We start from the raw sequence: 20,253 nt of genomic DNA, 5'->3' as shown, positions 1-20,253 counted from the left end.
TAACAAAACCAATCTCAAAATAAAGAAGCAGAGCAAAATTAAGATTAACCCAAATTCTGCCACCTCAAGATAAGCATTGTTAATATTCTGTGGATCATTCTCCTTTTATTCTAAAAAAATGTATCTATATTAATAGAGATATATGTACATATATGATTATAAAAATGGGATATTACATTGTTTTATAATCGGCTTTTTCCATTTCTTAGTTCATGATTAATTATCAATATTAATAAAATTATATCTACTTCATGCATAACATTCAGTTGTACAGATGGAATGTAACTTACTTAAATGATTCAGGGAGTCTTTCAATTGCAAGTGACAGAAAATCCATGTCAAACTGGCTTAAACACAAAGGGAAATTTTTTGGCTGACATTTGAAAAGTCCAGGGGGAGATTTGGTTTCAGGCATGGCAGGATTCAGGGCTCAAATAACGTTATGACGTTTCTGCTTCTCTTCCTCTCTCCTTTTGCTCTGCCTTCTGCACTTTGGTGCCACTCACATGTTACATGTAAAGGCAACAGTTCCAGAGAACATGCATCCAGGTTTTCGCCTGGCAGAGGAGAACAAAGCTCCGTTCCGGCACTCACCATGAAAACCGCGTTGCCCTAATCCCATAGCAATCTCGGAGTTTTCACTGCAGCTTACGCCCAGGTCATGAAAGACTCCTGGAATCCGAGTGTTTCACCAGAATAACAGAGATTGAGAATGAGGGGTGAGGGAGGGGGGAAAGGATGCGTCTTCCGAGGGAAAAAGAAGGATGGTTACCGGAAGGAGAATGGGTGAATATCGCGTGGCCAAAATAAGTCCCACAATTCATACGCTTGAACATTTAGAGCTCATTTTGTATTGTTTCCTAGGGCTTTTGTCACAAACTACCACACACTGGATGGCTTAAGCAGAAATGTATTTTCTCACAGTTCTGGAGGCTGGAACTCCAAGATCAAGGCGGGGTTGGTCCCTTCTGAGGGTTGAGAAGGAGAATCTCTTCCATGCCCCTCTCCTAGCTTCCACTGGTTCGCTGGCAATCTTTGGCTTGTAGATGCATCACCCTGATCTCTGCCTTCATTGTCACGCGGTGTTCTGTCTGTGTCCAAGTTTCCCCTTTTTATAAGGATACCAGTCATATTGGATTAGGGGTCCAGTACTTCAGTATGACCTCATCTTAATAATTATACCTGCAAAGGTTCTATTTCCAAATACAGTTGATCACATTTTGAGGTACTGGGGGTTGGGGCTTCAAAATATGAATTGTGTATGTAGGGGGCACAATTCAACCTATAATGTGTCTTTACACACTTAATGTTTCTGGCTACATTTAAGGCCCATGCAGTCTGAGTTTGAATGATGAATCTGGCTACTACTCTCTTGCTGGTGTGTGGACTAGCAGATTGGATGAGATGACCTCTAGGGCCCCTTTGTGTTTAAGAGCTTGGGGGCTAGGAATCCATCCTGTTGCCTAAATGTACCCCACAGAGCCCCACCACTGCCTAGCTTGTGGACTTTGGGCAAGTGACTTAACCTCTGCAAACCTCAGTCCCCTTAACCAGTAAAATGAGGATAACAGTCCTCCACTCCTTGGGTTGTTGTAGGCCAGGCACATAGCGCTCAGGAACTGTTAGTGACTGTACCACCTCTTCAGACATGTGAGGACCGGAGAGTCAGAAGAGCCTGACATAACCCCAGTGTTCTCACCTTTTGTGATAATTTGGCTCAACAACTTCTCTCTGAGCTTGTCCCAAAAGAAGCTTAAGAGGGGGAGGGATGCCTTGTTAGACAGCAAACCGGAATTCAAATCCAGTCCAGGGAACACAAAGTATTCTCTTTCTCTGCTAAAGCCAGATGCTGTAAATGCTGAGCAGGCTCCTCCTCGGCAGTGCGGTTACGAAATACCTGTTTCTTTTATGCCCCCCCTTATCCGTCTCTCTGACATTTCCTTTTTTCTCTTACAACTTGATCTTTCCCACCATCTATCAGATGTGGGCTGGAACCAGTCATTTTATTTACAATCTCTCTCTTTTTGGCTCTATAAATTTGGGGATATGGAACAGCTGTCTGCTGCTTGCCAAGGCGCCACATCTTTTAGTTCTTTCAGACTTTTTCTACAGGGCCTAATTTAGCTTGTCTCAATGCTTCCTGAATAATAACCAGAACTTCGAGTTCTTGCAGGCTGCAGGACCTATTTGATAAGGTGTATTAAGGCCTTCACCAAGGTCAAAGCAAGAAGTGTAGGTCACCTTTAAACATGTGGTTACTTTCACTTAGCAAATATTTCCGAAGTGCTGACTCTGTGCCAGGTGCTGTTCTAAGCACCAGGGTCCCTTACCCTTGAGGACTGCACATTCAAGGGGCATTCATTCACGCAGAAAATATGCAGTGAGAACCTACTACACAGCAGGAATTGTTCATCATTAAACAACACAGACACAATTCCTGCACTGATGGCTATTTTGTGTGTGTGTGTGTGTGTGTGTGTGTGTGTGTGTGTGTGTGTGTGTATAAGAGGGGATAGAATACAATACACACAAGTAAATTTTTATCGTAGTAAATGGTGATAAGCACTATGGAAAATATACAGCAGGGTAAAGGGGATTAGGAGTGGGAGTGGAGTTGCATTTTAAATAGGGTGGTCAGAGAAGGTCTCTTTGAGAAGGTGGTATATAAGGTGCCTGTGTGGCTCAGTTGGTTAAGGGTCTGCCTTCAGCTCAGGTCATGATCTCAGGGTGTTGGGATGGAGCCTTGCATCGGGCTCCCTGCTCAACTGGGAGTCTGCTTCTCCCTCTGCCCCTCTCCCTGCTTGTTCTCTCTTAAATAAATAAATAATTTTTTTTTTTAAATTTTAAAGAGAGAAGGTGATGTGTAAGCAAAGACTCAAAGGAAAGGTGAGAGAAAGGTGAGGAAGACAGCCCTAATATTTGCAGGAAGAGCAAGTCCAAAGGCCCTGGGGCGAGTGTGCCTGTTTTTTCCAAGGATAGCAAGGAGGCTAGTTTAGCTGGAGCAGAGTGAACAAGGTGAGAAAAGAAGGAAGTGAGGTTAGGGGCAGATCGAGTAGAGCTTTTGGCTTGAGTGACACGAGGAACCATCAGAAGGGCTCAGCAGAGTAGCAACAGGATCCCAGAGCTGACAGGGCTGCCGCGGCCGCAGTGTTCAGGACGGACTGTGCAGCGCCGCCCGCAGTAGGGAGGTAGGTGAAATCAATCATACAAGTGCGCCAGACCAGAATAGGGACTGTTGGGGGCCGGGGGGGTGAGAGGGGTCGGATTAGGGATTTATTTTAAAAACAGGTCAACACGATTTTCTGACCGACCGGATGCGGTGTTTGAACGAAGAGGGCAGGGATGACTCCAAGATTTTGGCCTGAGCATCCTGAAAGAATGGAGTAGCTACTGACTGGGATGGCCAAGACTGGTGGAGCTGTTTTGTTTTGTTGCTTTGGGCCGGGAGCGCGGTTCAGACATGTTAAGTTTGAAGGGCTTGTTAGCTCTCCAAGTGGAGTGGCCAGCTGGATTTGGACGTTGCCTGGGGAAGTGATTTTGAGGGACATCTCTAAAGCCTCAGGAAGTGAGACCCTGCTGAAGTACTATCAGAACTGGCTTCGTCTCTCTCCTCTCTGCCCTCCTCAAGGCCGGAACCTCCCTGGAGGGCAGCTCTTCGGGCCACAACCCTTTCAGCCGGCAAAGGCCCTTTTTGCTCTTTGGGGAACAGTGAGAAAAATCAACAGAAATGGTGCGCCGCGGCAAAGCCTGCTGGGGTGGAAAGCAGACCCGCCTGCTGCTTTCCGTCTCCCTGACGACCCCCCGGGAGCGCCGCGCTGGTGGGCGGGGCCTGCGGGTGGGCGGGGCCGCGGCGCGAGCGCACGCCACAGAAGGGGGCGTGGCCGCTCGGCTCGCGCGCTTGCAGCGTGCGCGCCGGCGTCGCTCCTTCCTGCTCTTCCCAGGGTGATCAGCTGGTCTGCGCTCCCCTGACGTGGGTCGGGGCACGTCACCGCCGAATGGCAGCCTCCAGAAAGGCACCGCGAGTAAGGTGAGGGACTCTGCCGGGGAGCCGGCTTCTGGGCAGTGCGCGATCCCTGGGGCCCGGACGAGCATGTTGCACCCCGGAGGGCAGGAACGAAAGGGGGAGAAGCGGCAGGCGGCCCATCACAGTCTGGAGAGGGCTCCGGCTTGCGGGAGTCCCCTGAGCGGGAGCAGGGGGAGGGGGCCATGCAGCCGGGCAAGTTCCGGTTCGTTTCAGGAGGGCCGCGGGCATCCTCTGGGAGCCCAATCCCGGCCCCCGGATGCCTGTGCCCGCCGAGCTGCCGCGCTCAGCCCGAGGGGCGGTGGCCGTGTCCCACTTCTCCCCCTGGCCTGGCAGGAAGGTTCCCGCTGTTGCAGGAAGTTGGCCCCTCCAGGCGCCTCCGGTTGTCCGGGGAAGTGGGTGAGCCCCTGCCCTCGCCCCTCTTCCCGTGGAATACAGTCTTCAGATTACAACCTTGACAGTACACCAGCAGTTCGCCTTATTGATCTGCCATGGCCAGGAAGATAGGCACCTGCGGGCCCATCCCCACCCACATGGTTTCAGAGGCTGTCTATAAGGGAATACTTTGGCATAATCTCTAGAAAGATCCCACCAGTAACCTGTCCTGGGCTCTCCTTGGGGGTAGGGAGGTGGGAAGGATAATCTCCTGGTCTCAAACACATTTCAGCCTATACTCCCCCCACAACTAGGGTGTACTTATTACAGTAGCTAACAAAGTGGGAGACTGAGAAATGTTTGGAGATCACAAAGGCTGGAAGCCAGAATCCCTGGCGATCCGCATGGGATCAGGGGTCCGCATGGGATCAGGGATCTCACCCCGTTGAGATTTGAATGAATACACTTGGCAGCATGGCCAGGCTCCCTTGCTGAACACAGACCATGGCTTGTACTTGTGATTGTGAGTGGACAGATTCCAAGCTGACCTTGACCTGGCCTTGGCCTCGCTATGTCAGGTTGGGGATGAGTAGAGAACCAGACCTATCTTGGTGTAAGGATGTGGGGAGGTGTGGCAAACCTAGTGTGGAAGGAGTTGCCCCTATGTTAAGTGCTGGCAATGGGGTTAGGCAAGTGGATAATGATGAATTAGGTCCTAGGCACATGAGTAGCTTTGAGGACCAAGATTAGATTTATAGAATCACAACATTTTGGGGGCAGAAGAGTCTGTTGGCATCAACTGGCAGAGCCTCCTTATCACACACAGAAGGCAACTGAGAGGCTGAGAAGGGCCATTTGCCCCAGGCCCTTCCCCTAGTGGCAAAATTTAAGTGCTATTCAGTGTAAACATGAGAACTTATTGAAGTTCAGGTAAAATTGACTTAGGTAAAAAGGGGTTGAGCTGGCTTCTAGTGCAACTGAGTCCAGGAGACCAACACTGGCATCAGACTTGGCCTCTTTTTTTGCATCTCTTGGCTCTGATTTCTTAAGGCTTCGTTCTGAGGCAAACTTTCCTTCTGGGAGGTATGACCATTCTGTGCTGGCAGCCCCAGCAGAAATAGAGCCCTCTTTCCTAATGGTTGGAGCACAAATCCCAGATCTGATTTCCAGTGGGCTGACTTGACCTTATCTTTATTCCTGAACCAGTTGTGGCCACAGGGATAGATTGGGTCCCAGAACTTGGTGGGTTAGGGGATGAGATTCATCCCAACTCGGTGGACTGAAAATGGAGACAAGACAGTCTCAGATGGAAACCATTGTGCTTTGACCAAAAGAGGGAAGGATAGATTTGGGGTGGGAAAAGACCACATTTCCCACTACACCCTATAACTTGTTTCAGTCTACCGTTATCTGAACTCCTGAGGTGTGATTGAGCAACGTGGTCCTTGTTTTGCCCTGTCCCGAGTGATACATATGTATGTTTCTCATCATGGACCAGGGAAAGGGGGATGATAAGCACAACCCTGCTGGGATTTCTTTAAAAAGAGAGACAGAGAAAGATGTACCCTTCCCATCTTATGCAAAGATTGAACAGGAAGTTCTCTGCATGCTTCTTACCCCGACCCACCCCCTGGCACATGGCACATCATGACGTTGAGAAGGTGTAGGCTGAAGAAGCCCTGGAAAGGGGAAGAGCACTGTGCTGGCAGTTGGGAGGCCTGGACTGTAGTTCTAGACTAGCTCTGTCACCAGCTAGCTGTGAGGCTTCCAGCAAGTTGTTTGATCTGTTTCTGTTTCTTTGTCTAGAGGAGGGAGCTGAGTTGGATGGTCCCTAAGGTACATTGTAGCTCTAACATTTAAATGGTAGCCCTGCTTCAACTGAGAGCCTGCGAATGTATCTGTTCAAGTAAGTGAAGGGCGGCTGGATCTTGGATTCTGCAGAGACCAGGGTAGGACCAGAGCGGAACAACTATAATGTTTAGCTGCTTTATGGCCCCTTTGATCTTGATAGGAAGGTAGAGGTAGTGATGCTAAGGGAGAGAGCTTGAATTCAAATTCTCCCATGAGCATCACGTGTCAGACCTGATTTCTTGTCTTGGCTTTGCAGCTGAGGTGTATGGCCTGTGGCAAGTCATCTTTGTTCTCTTGTAAAGTGAATGAATAGAGCTACTTCTGAATAATTTCCCTCCAACTGTCTTGCCTGTGTCTTAATTAGTCACTGGGACCAGTTAACTCCGAACATACAGAGAAACTGACTTCCTTGGCTCACCATCTTGTCAACAGGTATATGAAGTAAAAGGAAAGCCAGTGACAATGTTACGTGGACCTCTGTCCAAAAAAAAGAGGTTTCTTACTTTGTAAAGTATTATAACAGCTTTCTTGAGATATAATTCATGTACCACACAATTCACCTTTTTAAAACATACATTTCAGTGGCTTTTAGAGTATTTGTTAGAGTTGTACAACCATCACCACCATCAGTTTTCTTTTTTTTTTTTTAAAGATTTTATTTATTTATTTGAGCCAGAGAGAATGAGAGAGAGAGAGAGAGAGAGAGCATAGGGTCAGAGGGAGAAGCAGGCTCCCTGCCGAGCAGGGAGCCCGATGCGGGACTCGATCCAGGGACTCCAGGATCATGACCTGAGCCGAAGGCAGTCGCATAACCAACTGAGCCACCCAGGCGCCCCACCACCATCAGTTTTCAAAACATCTTTATCCCCCTGCCAAAAGAAACCCTGTACACGTTAGCAGTCACTCCTCATTTCCCCCCAGCTTCACTCTAGCTCTAGGCAATGGCCAGTTACTTTCTGTCTCTATGGATTTGCCTCTTCTGGACATTGCATGTAGATTCATACAATATATGGTTTTCTGTGACTGGCTTTTTTCATTTAGCATAAAATGTTTTCAGAGTTCGCTATATTGTAGCATGTTATCATTACTTGATTCCTTTTTATTGCCAAATAATATTCTATTGTATGGATAGGCCACTTATTTATCCATTCATCAGTTGATGAACATTTGGGATGTTTCTACTTTTTGGATATTATGAATATGCCATGAACATTTGTATATAAGTTTTTATGTGGACTTAATGTTTTAAATTTCCCATACCTAGTGGAATTTCTGGGTCATAGGATAATTCTTTATTTAATGTTTTGAGGAACGCTGAATTGTTTTCCAAAGTCACTACACCATTTTATATTCCCACCAGCAATGTTTGACGGTTCCACTTTTTTCCACATCCTTACCCATACTTGTTATTGTCTGTTTTTTTTTTTTTTTTATTATAACTTTCCTAGTGGATGTGAAATTATATCTCTTTGTGGTTTTTTTTTTTTAAAGATTTTATTTATTTATTTGAGAGAGAGAATGAGAGATAGAGAGCATGAGAGGGGAGAGGGTCAGAGGGAGAAGCAGACCCCCCGCTGAGCAGGGAGCCCGATGTGGGACTCGATCCCGGGACTCCAGGATCATGACCTGAGCCGAAGGCAGTCGCTTAACCAACTGAGCCACCCAGGCGCCCTATCTCTTTGTGGTTTTGATTTGCATTTCCCTAATGGATAAAGATGTTGAAAATCTTTTCATGTGCTCATTGGCCATTTGTTTATCTTCTTTGGAGAAATGTCTATTCAGAAATGTCTATTCAGATGCCCTTGACCATTTTAAAATTGGGTGGTCTTTTTATTGTTGAGTTGTAATAGCTTTTGATATACTCTGGATGTTAGACTCTTACCAGATACGAGTTGCAAACATTTTCTCTCATTTTTTTCTTGTCTTTTCACTTTTTTGATGGTATCCTTTGAAGTACAGAAGTCTATTTTTTTTTTTTATTTTTTAAAGATTTTATTTATTTATATGTCAGAGAGATAGAGAGCACAAGCAGGGGGAGTGGCAGGCAGAAGGAGAGGGAGAAGCAGGCTCCCCGCTGAGCAGGGAGCCCGACGTGGACTCGATCCCAGGACCCTGGGATCATGACCTGAGCCGAAGGCAGTCGCTTAACCGACTGAGCTACCCAGGTGCTTGTACAGAAGTCTTTAATGAAGTCCAGTGTATCTGTTTTCTTTGGTTGCATATGCTTTTGATGTCATATCTAAGAAATCATTGCCCACTCCAAGATCAGGCAGATTTGTGTCTATTCTTCTAAGAAAACATTTATGTTTATGACCCATTTTGAGTTAATTTTTATTTATGATGTGAGGGTAAAGGTTCAGCTTCATTCTTTTTCATGTGGATATCTGGTTGTCCTAGCATTATTTGTTGAAGAGACTATTTATTTTTTTTTTCCTCCATTGAATAGTTTTGGCACCATTGTCAAAAATTGACGGTAAATGTGAGGTTTATTTCTGAACTGTTTCATTGATCTCTGAGTCGGTCCTTCTGCCAATATCACACTCTCTTTTTTTTAAAGATTTTATTTATTCATTCGAGACACAGAGATAGAGAGACAACATGAGCAGGGGGAGAGGCAGAGGGAGAAGCAGGCTCCCCGCTGAGCCAGGAGCCGGACATGGGGCTTGATCCCAGGACCCTGGGATCATGACCTGACGCTCAACCATCTGAGCCGCCCAGGCGCCCCTCACACTGTCTTGATTACTGTAGTTTTATTAGTTTTGACGCCAGGAAGGATGAATCCTCCAACTTTGTTCTTTTTCAAGATTGATTTGGCTGTTCTGGATTGCATTTTCATGTGAATTTTAGGATCTGCTTGTCAATTTCTGCGTATACAAGCTAGCTGAAATTTGATAGGGATTGCTTCCAGATTATTTTGGGGAGTACTGCCATTTTAACAATATTGAGTCTTCTTTTTTTTTTTTTTTTTTAAAGATTTTATTTATTTATTTGACAGAGAGACAGTGAGAGCAGGAACACAAGCAGGGGGAAAGGGGGAGGGAGAAGCAGGCCTCCCGCCGAGCAGGGAGCCCGATGTGGGACTCGATCCCAGGACCCTGGGATCATGACCTGAGCCGAAGGCAGACGCTTAACGACTGAGCCACCCAGGCACCCCGATATTGAGTCTTCTAATCAATGAACATGGAATGTCTTTCCATTTATTTAGGTCTTCTTTAATTTCTTTCAACAGTGTTTTGTAGTTTTCAGAATATAAGTTTTGCATCTATATTGTTAAATTTATTCCTAGGTACTGATTCTTTTGATGCTATTGTAAGTGAACTTTTCTTAATTTCATTTTTGGATTGTTCATTTTAAGTATATAGAAAAACAATTTATATTATATATTGATTTTGTATCCTGCAGTCTTGATGAGCTTGTTGGTTCTAATTTTTTGGTGTAGATTCTTTAAGATTTTCTATACTGAAGATAATGCCCTTTGCAAGTAGAGGTAATTTTACTTCTTTTCTAATCTAGATGCCTTCTATTTCAATTTTTGCCTAATTGCCCTGGATAGAACCTCCAGTACAATGTTGACTGAAGTAGCAAGATTGGACATCTCTGTCTTGTTCTTGATCTTAGGGGGAAAACATTCAGCCTTTTAACATTAAAGATGATGTTAGCTGGGGATTTTTGTAGTATTCTTGATCAGGTTGAGGAATTTTTCTTCTGGTTTACGGAGTTCTTTTATCATGAAGAGGTGTTGGATTTCATCAAAGTGCCTTTTCTCTGTCTGTTGAGGTGGTCATGTAGTTTTTATTCTTTATTCCATTGATAATTGTGTATTACATTAATTTTTGTATGTTGAACCAATCTTGCATTCCTGGGATAAATCCCATTTGGTGATGGTGTATGATCCTTTTTATATGTTACTGGATTCAGTTTTGCTAGTATTTTCTTGAGGATATTTGCACTTAATTTATAAGAAATAATGATATGTCTTACTTTTTAATGAAAGAATATATGGTTCCCTCAGTAAAGAACATCCCATTCTGTCCAACAAAATTAAATTCTCCTTCTGAGAATAGGCCTGGAGTGATTAGTGAAAATGTCTGGTCTTCTGGTTCTCTGTGTGGTGGATGGAGCTAATGCGGGCTCTTCTCCCTCTACTAACACATAAAAATGTGGTAAAATTATAACAGAATTACTTTTAAGTTCATAACTGAATAAAATCCAAACCCTTTGTATAACCTATTACAGGCTCCTTGTTGCCTCTCTGATCTTGTCTACTAACCACGTATCTCCCCACCTGCCAACACACTGGCCTCCTTGCTTTCTCTGATGTATACCAGGCATACTCCTGCCTTAGGGCCTTTGCACTTAAAATTCCCCTTTTCTGGAACGTTCTTTTCTTAGACATTCACATGGCTTGATCCCTCACTTTTTTTTTTTAGGACTTTGCTAAAATATCATCTGTTAGCAAAGAGACTAATTTTCATACATAAAGTAGTCTCTACTGAAGATAAGCTCTTAATAAAAGATTACAAAACAAATAAGGAATAACTTACTGAGGGGGAGCCAGCAGACCCAGCAAACTTGAAGATTACTATCCCAAGACCTTCTAATGGGAAGTCCTGAAATGAATTTTAAAATAAAGGCCCTAAATAATTAAAACTAAGAGAAGGAATATAAACCATAGTGAAAGAATGGGACACCGTGAAGAAAGAGCAGGCAGGTTTAAAAAGAACCAAAAGAATTTATACATGTGAAAAATACAGTCATTGCAAATAAAATCTTTTTAGACTAGTTAGGAGATTAGACATAGCTGAAGAGAATTCAAGAATTAGAGGTTAGATCTGAGAAGGTTTGCCTACCATGGTGCTGTTTTAGCTGCAAGTTTTATCTGAAACTTCTACTTATTTCGTTATGATACTGGGGTGAGAGTCCTTCTGAGTCACGAAGGAAAATTGCTAAGGCAAGTAGATATACTTGCTAACTAAGCCTTGCCACGTTTCCTATGGTCAAAGTCTACAATATCCTCTTCTTTCTCTTCTTAAGGGCGAATCATCAGGATTTTCAGCTGAAAAATTTAAGAATAATTGAGCCTAACGAGGTGACACACTCAGGAGACCCAGGTGTGGAAAGAGGTAATATTTTGCTTATTAATTAGATGGAATGTCTCAAAAGAATTTTAGGTTCCTGTACCCTAACCCCAAGTTGGGAGAGAATAGAGGGTAAAGGATTAATAATTGCTCATGGCTGGGACTAAGGGGACATGTATCTGGAAATTAAAGACCATTTTGTCCTTTGGGTTCTGGGTAGTTGGTTACTATTTGTATATTTACCACTTTTTTTAGGTAGTAAGTTAGAGAATTATAATTTTTGTATGTCCTATTTCTGGGGCTTGGGCAGTGGTGGTGGAGGAGATAGGTTATTACTGTAAATGCGCTATTCTAGGGTCTAGGGGTTGCCTGGGTGGCTCAGTCGGTTAAGTGTCCCACTCTTGATTTTGGCTCAGGTTATGATCTCAGGCTTGTGAAATCAAGCCCTGCATCAGCCTCCGGGCTTAAGAGTCTCTCTCTCCTTCTCCCGCCTCATGCACACGCTACCCACCCCCCAAAAGCCCAATTCTAGTTTTTCTCATCTCTAATGTAAACTTTTATTGATTACCTTAGAGGTTGGCTTTCAATTTTTGTCATAAGATTTTGAAAAGAGAAAAGTTAAGAGTATATTACTCTGCTGTATAAATTATGCATTCAGGAAAATCTTTTTTGGGAAAATTTCTGGAACCATGCTCTCTTCCCAGAACTGGTTATTTGTATTGTTGGGTTGCCAGAAACCTGAATTCTGAAAAGTGGTATATTACTGTATTTCTATCCCTTGAAAGCTAGTGCTTTTCTGTAGGCCACCCAGGAGAACCAGAGCATTTTCTTTTAGTTGACTAAAAAAATTGATTACCTGAAGTTTATAAATCATGACTGGTCTCTCTTTGGAAGAATAATGCTATAATTGCATGCAATTAGGTCCCTTTTCTTTAAAAATACAGATATCCAACATATTTTGGGCCATATTAGGAGGGAGGAGAGGAAGAAGGAAGAAGGAAGGGGAAAAAAGTAAGGAAAGGTAAACAGTGATAGAATTATCAAATGTAGAATTTAAAGAGAACTTCTGTTTAGTTTGTATGAAGAAATAGAGGTTCAGGGTACATCAGTTGTCTGAGGTTGCAGATCCAACTGGAAAGTGGAATCCACTTGTTTTGATTCCATTGGTCTTAGGATATTTTAAGAGAGCCTCTGTCATGTCCTCTAGATAATATGGTATAATAGAGCATAGACTTGGGAGTTGGATAGATATTGGGTCCTGGTGCTTGATAATCCAGTTGGCTGGGGCCAGTATTTAACTCTTGTTTCTTTATCTGTAAAATGGGAATACTGAAACCTCCCTTGGGAGGGTTATTTTGAGAATTAACCACTAATGTGTGTAAAGCCCTTGGTCCTAGCTCAGCAGTGAGAGAGAGAAACAGACCACTGTCTCTAAAGCTATTGATGCTGGAAGAGCAGCCTGGCATCTATGCGTGTGTTAAGATGCTGAAATTGGAGTAAACCAGCCTCTTCTAGGCTTATAACAAGGCATGTTAGAAACCCAGCTGGTGCTGCAGATCCAGATTCAAATAATATTTCTTGAGCTTTTATATGTACCAGATGCTGTGCATGGTGCTTTCACACATGTTGTTTCAAATTGAATTCTCCTACCCACCCAGTGAGGTAAATACGGTGTGCTTTTCATGCACTTCTAAGCAGTGAAAAGTTTTGTTTATGATAAAGGCTGAAGGTTTCGGAACTTATTTCTAAAAGCAGGCCCACATATGCAAGAGACTTTGAAATGAGTCATTCTCTTTAAAGCATGATTTAAAAATACCTGGCAGCGTATGGGCTAATGTTACATCATGGATTAGGCTTGTTGCTCTTGGCCTCCTACTTCCCTGCACACCCTGATTAGCTCTTGGCTGCTTCTAAATTTCTGAAAGTCATGGAATGTGGAATGAGCAGATGCTGTAATACAACGTTGTCTAATAGCCTAGCTCTCTTCTTTCACTGAAGATTCATTACTGTTGATTATATTGAGTCTGAAGAGATCATGACACGAAGGTGGGACATTCCCCCAGTCATCTTTGAGTGAGTATACGTAGGTTTAGGTAGCGGGCTAGATACCTGGATTCAGGAATGAGGATGACATGTCCCTGTCTTAAGGAGAAGCAATATATATACCTGTTGCACTATTTATCACTTTGCTTTCATGGCTAGTTAACTGTGTGTCTAACTCTATGCATTGAACACACATAACATTTCCTATGTGCCAGGCACTGTTTCTAAGTGCTTTGCACATGGTAACCCATTTGATCCCTGTAAGACTCTCATCTGTCTCTTGGCTGCTGCTTGTAGTTATATCAGCTTTGTCCCCTCGTCAGCTAGCTGCTCACCCAGTCAGTCACTTTCACGGCCTCTTGTGCTTGTGGCTACAGCTGCCCCCGCCATCTTTGGGCATTGTCGCCACCTCAGTGGAAGCTCTCTCCACAGCCACAGCCCATTGCTCTGGCCATTGCCCGGCACTGTCTTCGTCACCTTTGCTGTGGATGCCGCTGCTGCTTACCACGTCCTACCTGCAGGTTGTGGTCTTGCGAGTTCTTTCTTTGTGTCTCATATGGGCGACAAAGAAGTGGCTGCCTCTGACCCGGGTGGCCAGCCAAATGTGAAGGGCATGGAGGAGGAGGGAGCACGGACAGTGGTGATGGCAGGCGGCATTGTTTGGGAAAGTGTGAAATGCCCCTGTTTAGAGTAAGGCCAATCAAGAGGAGGAAGGTGATGGTGAGGCAGGAGACGGTGAGGAAGGCCAGAATGTGGTGGTGAGGACGCAGGTTCTGGTGCCCAGGAGCCAGAGGATGCCTTTGACCAGTTCCGTTTCACCTTTGATGGTTTTCGGTTTGTAATTGAGGATTTTGGGCTTGCCATTGGTTCTGTTGGCTTCATTGATGAAGTCAGTGACTGATAATGTTGATACATACTATAGTCAGTGCTGTGAACACCCAGTCAGTGCCATCGAATTCCTTACATCAGAACGTGCCCAAATGGAAGCCAAATTCTATAAGGAAATTAATGATCTTGACAGAAAATACATTGGCTTCTATCATATATTTGCTTTTTAAGATTCCAGATGCCCAGGCTGTACTCCAGACTAATTAAATTAGAAGTCCCCCAGGTAGTTCTATTTTGTAATCAGGGTTGAAATACCGCTCCAGAGGAAGTCTGCATTTTGGCTTGACTCTTTTTTTAAAATTTATTATTTATTTATTTTATTTTATTTTATTATGTTATGTTAATCACCATACATTACATCATTAGTTTTTGATGTAGTGTTCCGTGATTCATTGTTTGCGTATAACACCCAGTGCTCCATGCAGTACGTGCCCTCTTTAATACTGTTAACTTGCTTAGAAATTTGGTTTGAAACCCCTGGAAATGTCCTAAAAAGGTTTCAGATGCTGGCAAGCTTATGAGATCACAATGGGCTTTATTTTGAAGCTAGTTGGAGGTGTTGACATATAAACTTAGGTTGGATAAGATAATTGTGATCTCTCTTTCTTAGATGAGAAATTATAGGTTCAGTACATTAGACAAAAGGAGAGGATGCTCCTCTGTAAAGTATTCAGAAGCAGCTATAATGCAAGGAACATGGGCATGTTTGAATTGTGACTAGGACCCTTTCCCGTGACTCTGTCTTTTAAGTACGTCTGTCCTTTGGAGACTCTGAGATGGAGTTCTGAGGCTGGTGGTTGAAGCTACCCTTGCAAATTAAGAATGGGGCACTTTTTCAGTGAGTCCCAAGATCAGTATGGTACCTCATAGGGGAATCTGTGGGAGGTGACCATCATGACTGAGACTTCTGTAGCCCCAGATGCTGGTAATGATGGAGAAGAAGCAGATGAAAATGTTGAAGAGAAAGAAACTAAAAAAGATCCATACCTAGCAGAGTTCAAGCTACAGTGAGTCAGGGTGTCAATCCTTGCAGATAACTGGTAGTGTAATGGCCCCAGTGTAACTCTGTGTTACTTACAGCGCTGTATGTTAGCATGCTTTTGGTTAAGTAAAGTATTTTTATTTGTTTAAAAAAATGAGTTGGCAAAATCTGAATGCTGGTGAGGAAGTGGAGCAATAGGAACTGTCATTCATTAACGGTAGGGATGCAGAATGGTGCAGCCACTTTGGAAGACAGTTTGGCAGTTCCTTACAAAACTAAGTATATTCTTACCTTATGATCCAGTGGTCGTGTTCCTCGGTATTTACCCAAAGGAGTTGAAAACTTACGTCCACACAAAAACCTGCGCATGGATGTTTATAGCAGCTTCATACATAATGGCCAAAACTTGGAAGTAACCAAGAAGACCTTCAGTAAATGAATGTGTAAATAAACTGTGGTATACCCAGTCAACGGACTGTTATTCATCACTAAAAAGAAATGAGCTCTCAAGCCATGAAAAGCCACAAAAGAACCTTAAATACATATTGCTTAGTGAAAGAAGCCAATCTGAAAAGGCTGTGTACTTCTGTGATTCCAGCTGTTGGACTTTCTGGAAAAGGCAAAAGTATGGAGACAGTAACAAGATTAGTCATTTTCAGGTGTTGGGGACAGTGAGAGGAGGGATAAATAGACTGAGCAGAGAGGATTTTTAGGGCAATGAAAACTATTAAGCTATTTCGTATGATACTGTATATTGGATACATGACATTTTGCGATTGTCAGAACCTATGGAATGTACCACACCAAGAGTGAATCCTAATATGAACTGTGGATTTAGGGGGATGATAACGTGTCAGTGTAGGTTCATCAGTAATAACAAATACACCACTCTGGCGAGGGATCTTTTTTAAATAATTTATTTTATTTTTTTTTCAAGTTTTTATTTAAACTCCAGTTAGTTAACATATAATGTGCTATTAGTTTCAGGTGTACAATGCTCATCACAGTAAGTGCACTCCTTAATCCCCATCCCCCATCCCCTCACCCACTTCCCCTCTGGTAACCATCAGTTCTCTGTAGTTACCAGTCTGTTTCTTCGTTTTCCTCTCCTTCCCCACCCTACCCATGTTCGTTTGTTTTGTTTCTTAAATTCCACATATGAGTGAAATCATATGGTATTTGTCTTTCTCTGACTGACATATTTCACTTAGCGTAATGCTCTGTAGCTCCATAGGTGGGGGTCTTGATTGTGGGGGAGGCTGTGGGTATGTTGGGAAAAGGGAGGTATATGGGCACTCTCTGTATTTTCTGCTCAATTTTACTGTGAATCTTTAACTCTTTTAAAAAAATAAAATCTGTTTAAAAAATGAGCTGGAGGGCGCCTGGGTGGCTCAGATGGTTGGGCGTCTGCCTTCGGCTCAGGTCATGATCCCAGCGTCCTGGGATCGAGTCCCGCATCGGGCTCCCTGCTCCTTGGGAGCCTGCTTCTCCCTCTGCCTCTCTCTCTGTCTCTCATGAATAAATAAACAAAATCTTTAAAAAAAAAAAAAAAAATGAGCTGGAAAAAGTCATTATTCTACCTGAATTCTAATAGTATAGTTTTGTGCTACTGTATGGGATATAGGAAAATATGTATGGTCACTGTTTTATAATTGGCTTTTTGTGAAGTTGTTTTGTTATACACCCATGGGACTATAGCTAGAGATAGTCCTTATGTATTCATTTATCTGTAGTTACCATACAGTATGATTTATCAGAACTGTTCGCTGATATCAATATTTTTTTGAGAAAAGGTTTTTTGAAGAACCAACAAAAATGATTTGAAGGTCAACTTGCATCATCTGTGCCTTTATCACATAGAAAGTCTTCTGTACTCACTAGGAGGCAATGCTCTTGAGTACATAGAAATTAGTAAAAGTTTAAGAATTTCTAGTAAGACTACATTTATCATTTTCTTTTTAATGATTTTCATATTTCTGTTTCTATTTTGTATTTTCTGGAGCTGGTGACTCTATCCCCAAAAAGTCTAGCTTTACTGGGATAGACTCCTAGGGACCCCTGTGACTTTTTCAGGGCTCAGTCCGAAAATCCTGGATCTACTCTGCTCCCACCATATTTTAGAGTGGTGAACACAGACCACTAAGGCCCCGATCCCCTTCTCCTTGAGGTTGCACGCCCTCAGTTGATAGTAGGTATTCACCAGAGCACGTGACTTTGACTTTGATTTTTAGTGGATTGACCTTTCTACTCCTAATCAGTGGTTGGCTATTTAACAAAACTGTAAAACACACTTCTTTTAATGCAGTCAAACTTAAGCAGTAAGACACCAGAAGAAGAAAATAAAAATCATTCCTAGGGTGCCTGGGTGGCTCAGTCGGTTAAGCGTCTGCCTTCTGCTCAGGTCATGATCCCGGGGTCCTGGAATTGAGCCTCGCATTGGGCTCCCTGTTCAGCGGGGAGTCTGTTTCTCCCTCTCCTCCGATCCACACTTGGGTGACTGGCCTTCTAGAAACTTCTCTGTGCATATGCACATACAGAATTTTAAATAAGAATAATCTATATATCTTCTGTAATTTTTTTTTAAGATTTATTTGAGAGAGAGAGAGACAGAACGAGAGAGAGCAGAGCAGGGAGGAGATTTGTCTTTGTTTATAGTAAAAAAAAAAGTGGGGGGGGGGAATACGTAATTGGGTAAATGAACTTTAATGGATGCAATAGTACACTACAAAACAATTTATAGGTGATCTCTAGGGCTCCCTTTGAACTAGTCATTGAGTTGCATGGGGCAGGCTGGTTTTGGAACTAACTCTCCTGTTGTTGCAGACGGCGGAATGGCTCCAAAGATCACCTCCGAGCTGCTTTGGCAGCTGAGACAAGCCATGAGGAACACCGAGTATGTGGCAGAACCAATCCAGGCCTACATCATCCCGTCGGGAGATGCTCACCAGGTACTGAGTGGAGCTGGGCAGGTGATGGATCTCATCAGCCTTTCATCTGTTTTCATTCTTTTCCCCCATCTCCAGTGTGTTTGTATGTGTTTTCATTCTTTTCCCCCATCTCCAGTGTGTTTGTAGGATTCTAGTTGTCAGTCCACAACTAAGCATGTCCTCCAGGGCTTGGCGCAGGGACCTGTGTCTAATAGGGTCTTACTGAACGTGTATTGATTTGTCCCTGGCTTCCTTATTTCTGGTGAATATAGCCAGCTTTCAATAACTTGTGGAAGCATTAATGGACAAGTGAAGGAGCAGAGGTCTGGGCCTTTGTGTTGCTGACACACTTTACCCCATCTCTTCTGCCACACCCTGTCCTTACAAGAATTGTCTATCCGGCCTCCCTTCTTCCCATCCAGAGTGTCCCATCCCTCTCACATGGCCGGAGAAACAGCCAGAAAGTTGTCATGGATCTCTACCCCAGCAGATTTTAGGGATAATTCTGAATACCATCCTCTTTTCTCCTTCCACCCACAACCATTACCTTTGATGGAAGCAACTCAGTAAGTGTTGCTTAAGTCACTGAGAAAACACTAGTGACCTAAATGTGGAGGAGTCGGGTTTGGAGAGGTGGAGACTGCATGTGATGGGGCCAAAGGGCAGAAGGGTGAAAGGATTCTAGTATCTTCTCTTTTAGGTCATTGAGTCAGCAAGTGTTTGAATGCCTATAACATGGCCATGGGACTGCAGGGTTCCAAAGATGAATTTATAATTGAATTCCTGCCCTCACTATGCTTATGGTTTGATGGAGGGATGAAACAACATAAAAAGTACTATTCTTCCATAGAGTCATCTGTACATATATATTTTATAGCCTTTGCTTATGTGCAAGGCACTGCCCTGGGTGTGGTGCAGGACAAGAAGATGAGAGTGGTCCTGTTCTCAGGAAGCAGACAGTTGAGTGATGGAGTAAAGACATGTCTGTATTACGAGGTGGAATGTGGAAGTGCTATCAAGAAAATCCAGACAAAGCACTATGGAAGTTTGAGGGTGGGAGGGAAGATGATGGAAGGTTTCATGAGCAGGGGAGACATTTGAACTGGATGTTGAAGAATGGGTAGAGTTGGATAAATAGAGGAAGTGGAAAGGATTGTAGGTGGGAAGGTTAGGAGGGGCAAAGGCGGAGAAGCAGGGAAGGTTGGAGTGCTTTTCAGAAACACCATAGCAAATTCCCCTGTCAGAAGCCCAAGGAGGGCATAAGCAATAGGGGGAAATACAGCTAGCTGGCGCTGTAGGATCCTTTAGTTGCAGGTAATAGAAACCGCCTTGAGATCCTTTGAACAATAAAAAGGCTTTATAAGGGTTTAGGGGCAGGGCCACTGCTTAGGCAGAACTCCAGCTTGTGAATGGTGGTCTCTGGACTTGTGGAATGTCAGGGCCTCAGATTGGGTGTCTCATGGAAACTGAGGGCAGGTATGCAGCTGGCCCAGAACTACTGGGATGGGAAGGGTTTCAGCTCTCGCCATAGATCTGTTTCTCCCTTTTTTAGGCAACAAGGTAGATGGTAAATAGGGGGCCGTCCAACAGTTCCCACATTTATATCTCTTGATCCTTTACTTTCAAGATACCAGATTGGGCTAGAACCTTAATCCCAAATCCAGAGTCCTGGGTGAGAACTTGATTAGCACAGTAGCTTGGTGTTTACCCTTGGTCCTGGTGTGTGTGCGTGTGTCTGTCTCTCTGTGTGTGCATATGTGGGATGGCATGTGGTGCAGACATGACTGATGAGGGTCTACCATGATGGAGGGGCGGCATGTAAGAGATTACTGTAAGTTGAGCAGTTGCCAGCAGATGTCCACTTTAACTGGCCTCTTTTCTGCCCCTCCCCAAAGGTGTCAGACCCCATGGTTGTGACAACAGCATTAACCTGGGATAGCAGGAAGATTGGACCCCTGCCTGGAAACAAGATTTCCTGGCCTCAGGAGCAAATGAAGGGCTGAAATGAATAACAAGTTTAACATTCAATGTATCATCTCAACTATGAGATGATACATTTTTTTTTTTTTTTAAGATTTTGTTTATTTA

General features: G+C 43.6%; 1 protein-coding gene across 5 annotated transcripts in view; it reads left to right on the top strand.

Moving 5' to 3' along the window:
• The first annotated feature begins 3,894 nt into the window (after positions 1-3,894).
• Positions 3,895-20,253, top strand: part of XPNPEP1 (X-prolyl aminopeptidase 1) — a 51,171-nt gene continuing 34,812 nt past the window's right edge. For 2 of the 5 annotated variants that reach the window (XM_044916597.1, XM_044916598.1), the window contains exons 1-3: positions 3,895-4,027; positions 11,282-11,370; positions 18,062-18,186. In XM_044916597.1, coding sequence (XP_044772532.1) covers positions 3,996-4,027; positions 11,282-11,370; positions 18,062-18,186 — 246 coding nt within the window. In that variant the 5' untranslated portion in view covers positions 3,895-3,995. The remainder of the gene's footprint in view (positions 4,028-11,281; positions 11,371-18,061; positions 18,187-20,253) is intronic. The other 3 variants (XM_044916599.1, XM_021700184.1, XM_021700185.2) reach the window with 2 other exon arrangements.

The sequence above is a fragment of the Neomonachus schauinslandi genome, chromosome 6, assembly GCF_002201575.2.
Source record: "Neomonachus schauinslandi chromosome 6, ASM220157v2, whole genome shotgun sequence".
Lineage (NCBI taxonomy): Eukaryota > Metazoa > Chordata > Mammalia > Carnivora > Phocidae > Neomonachus > Neomonachus schauinslandi.
The sequence above is the reverse complement of the archived record's forward strand: the minus strand, read 5'-3'. Positions and strand labels throughout refer to the sequence as shown.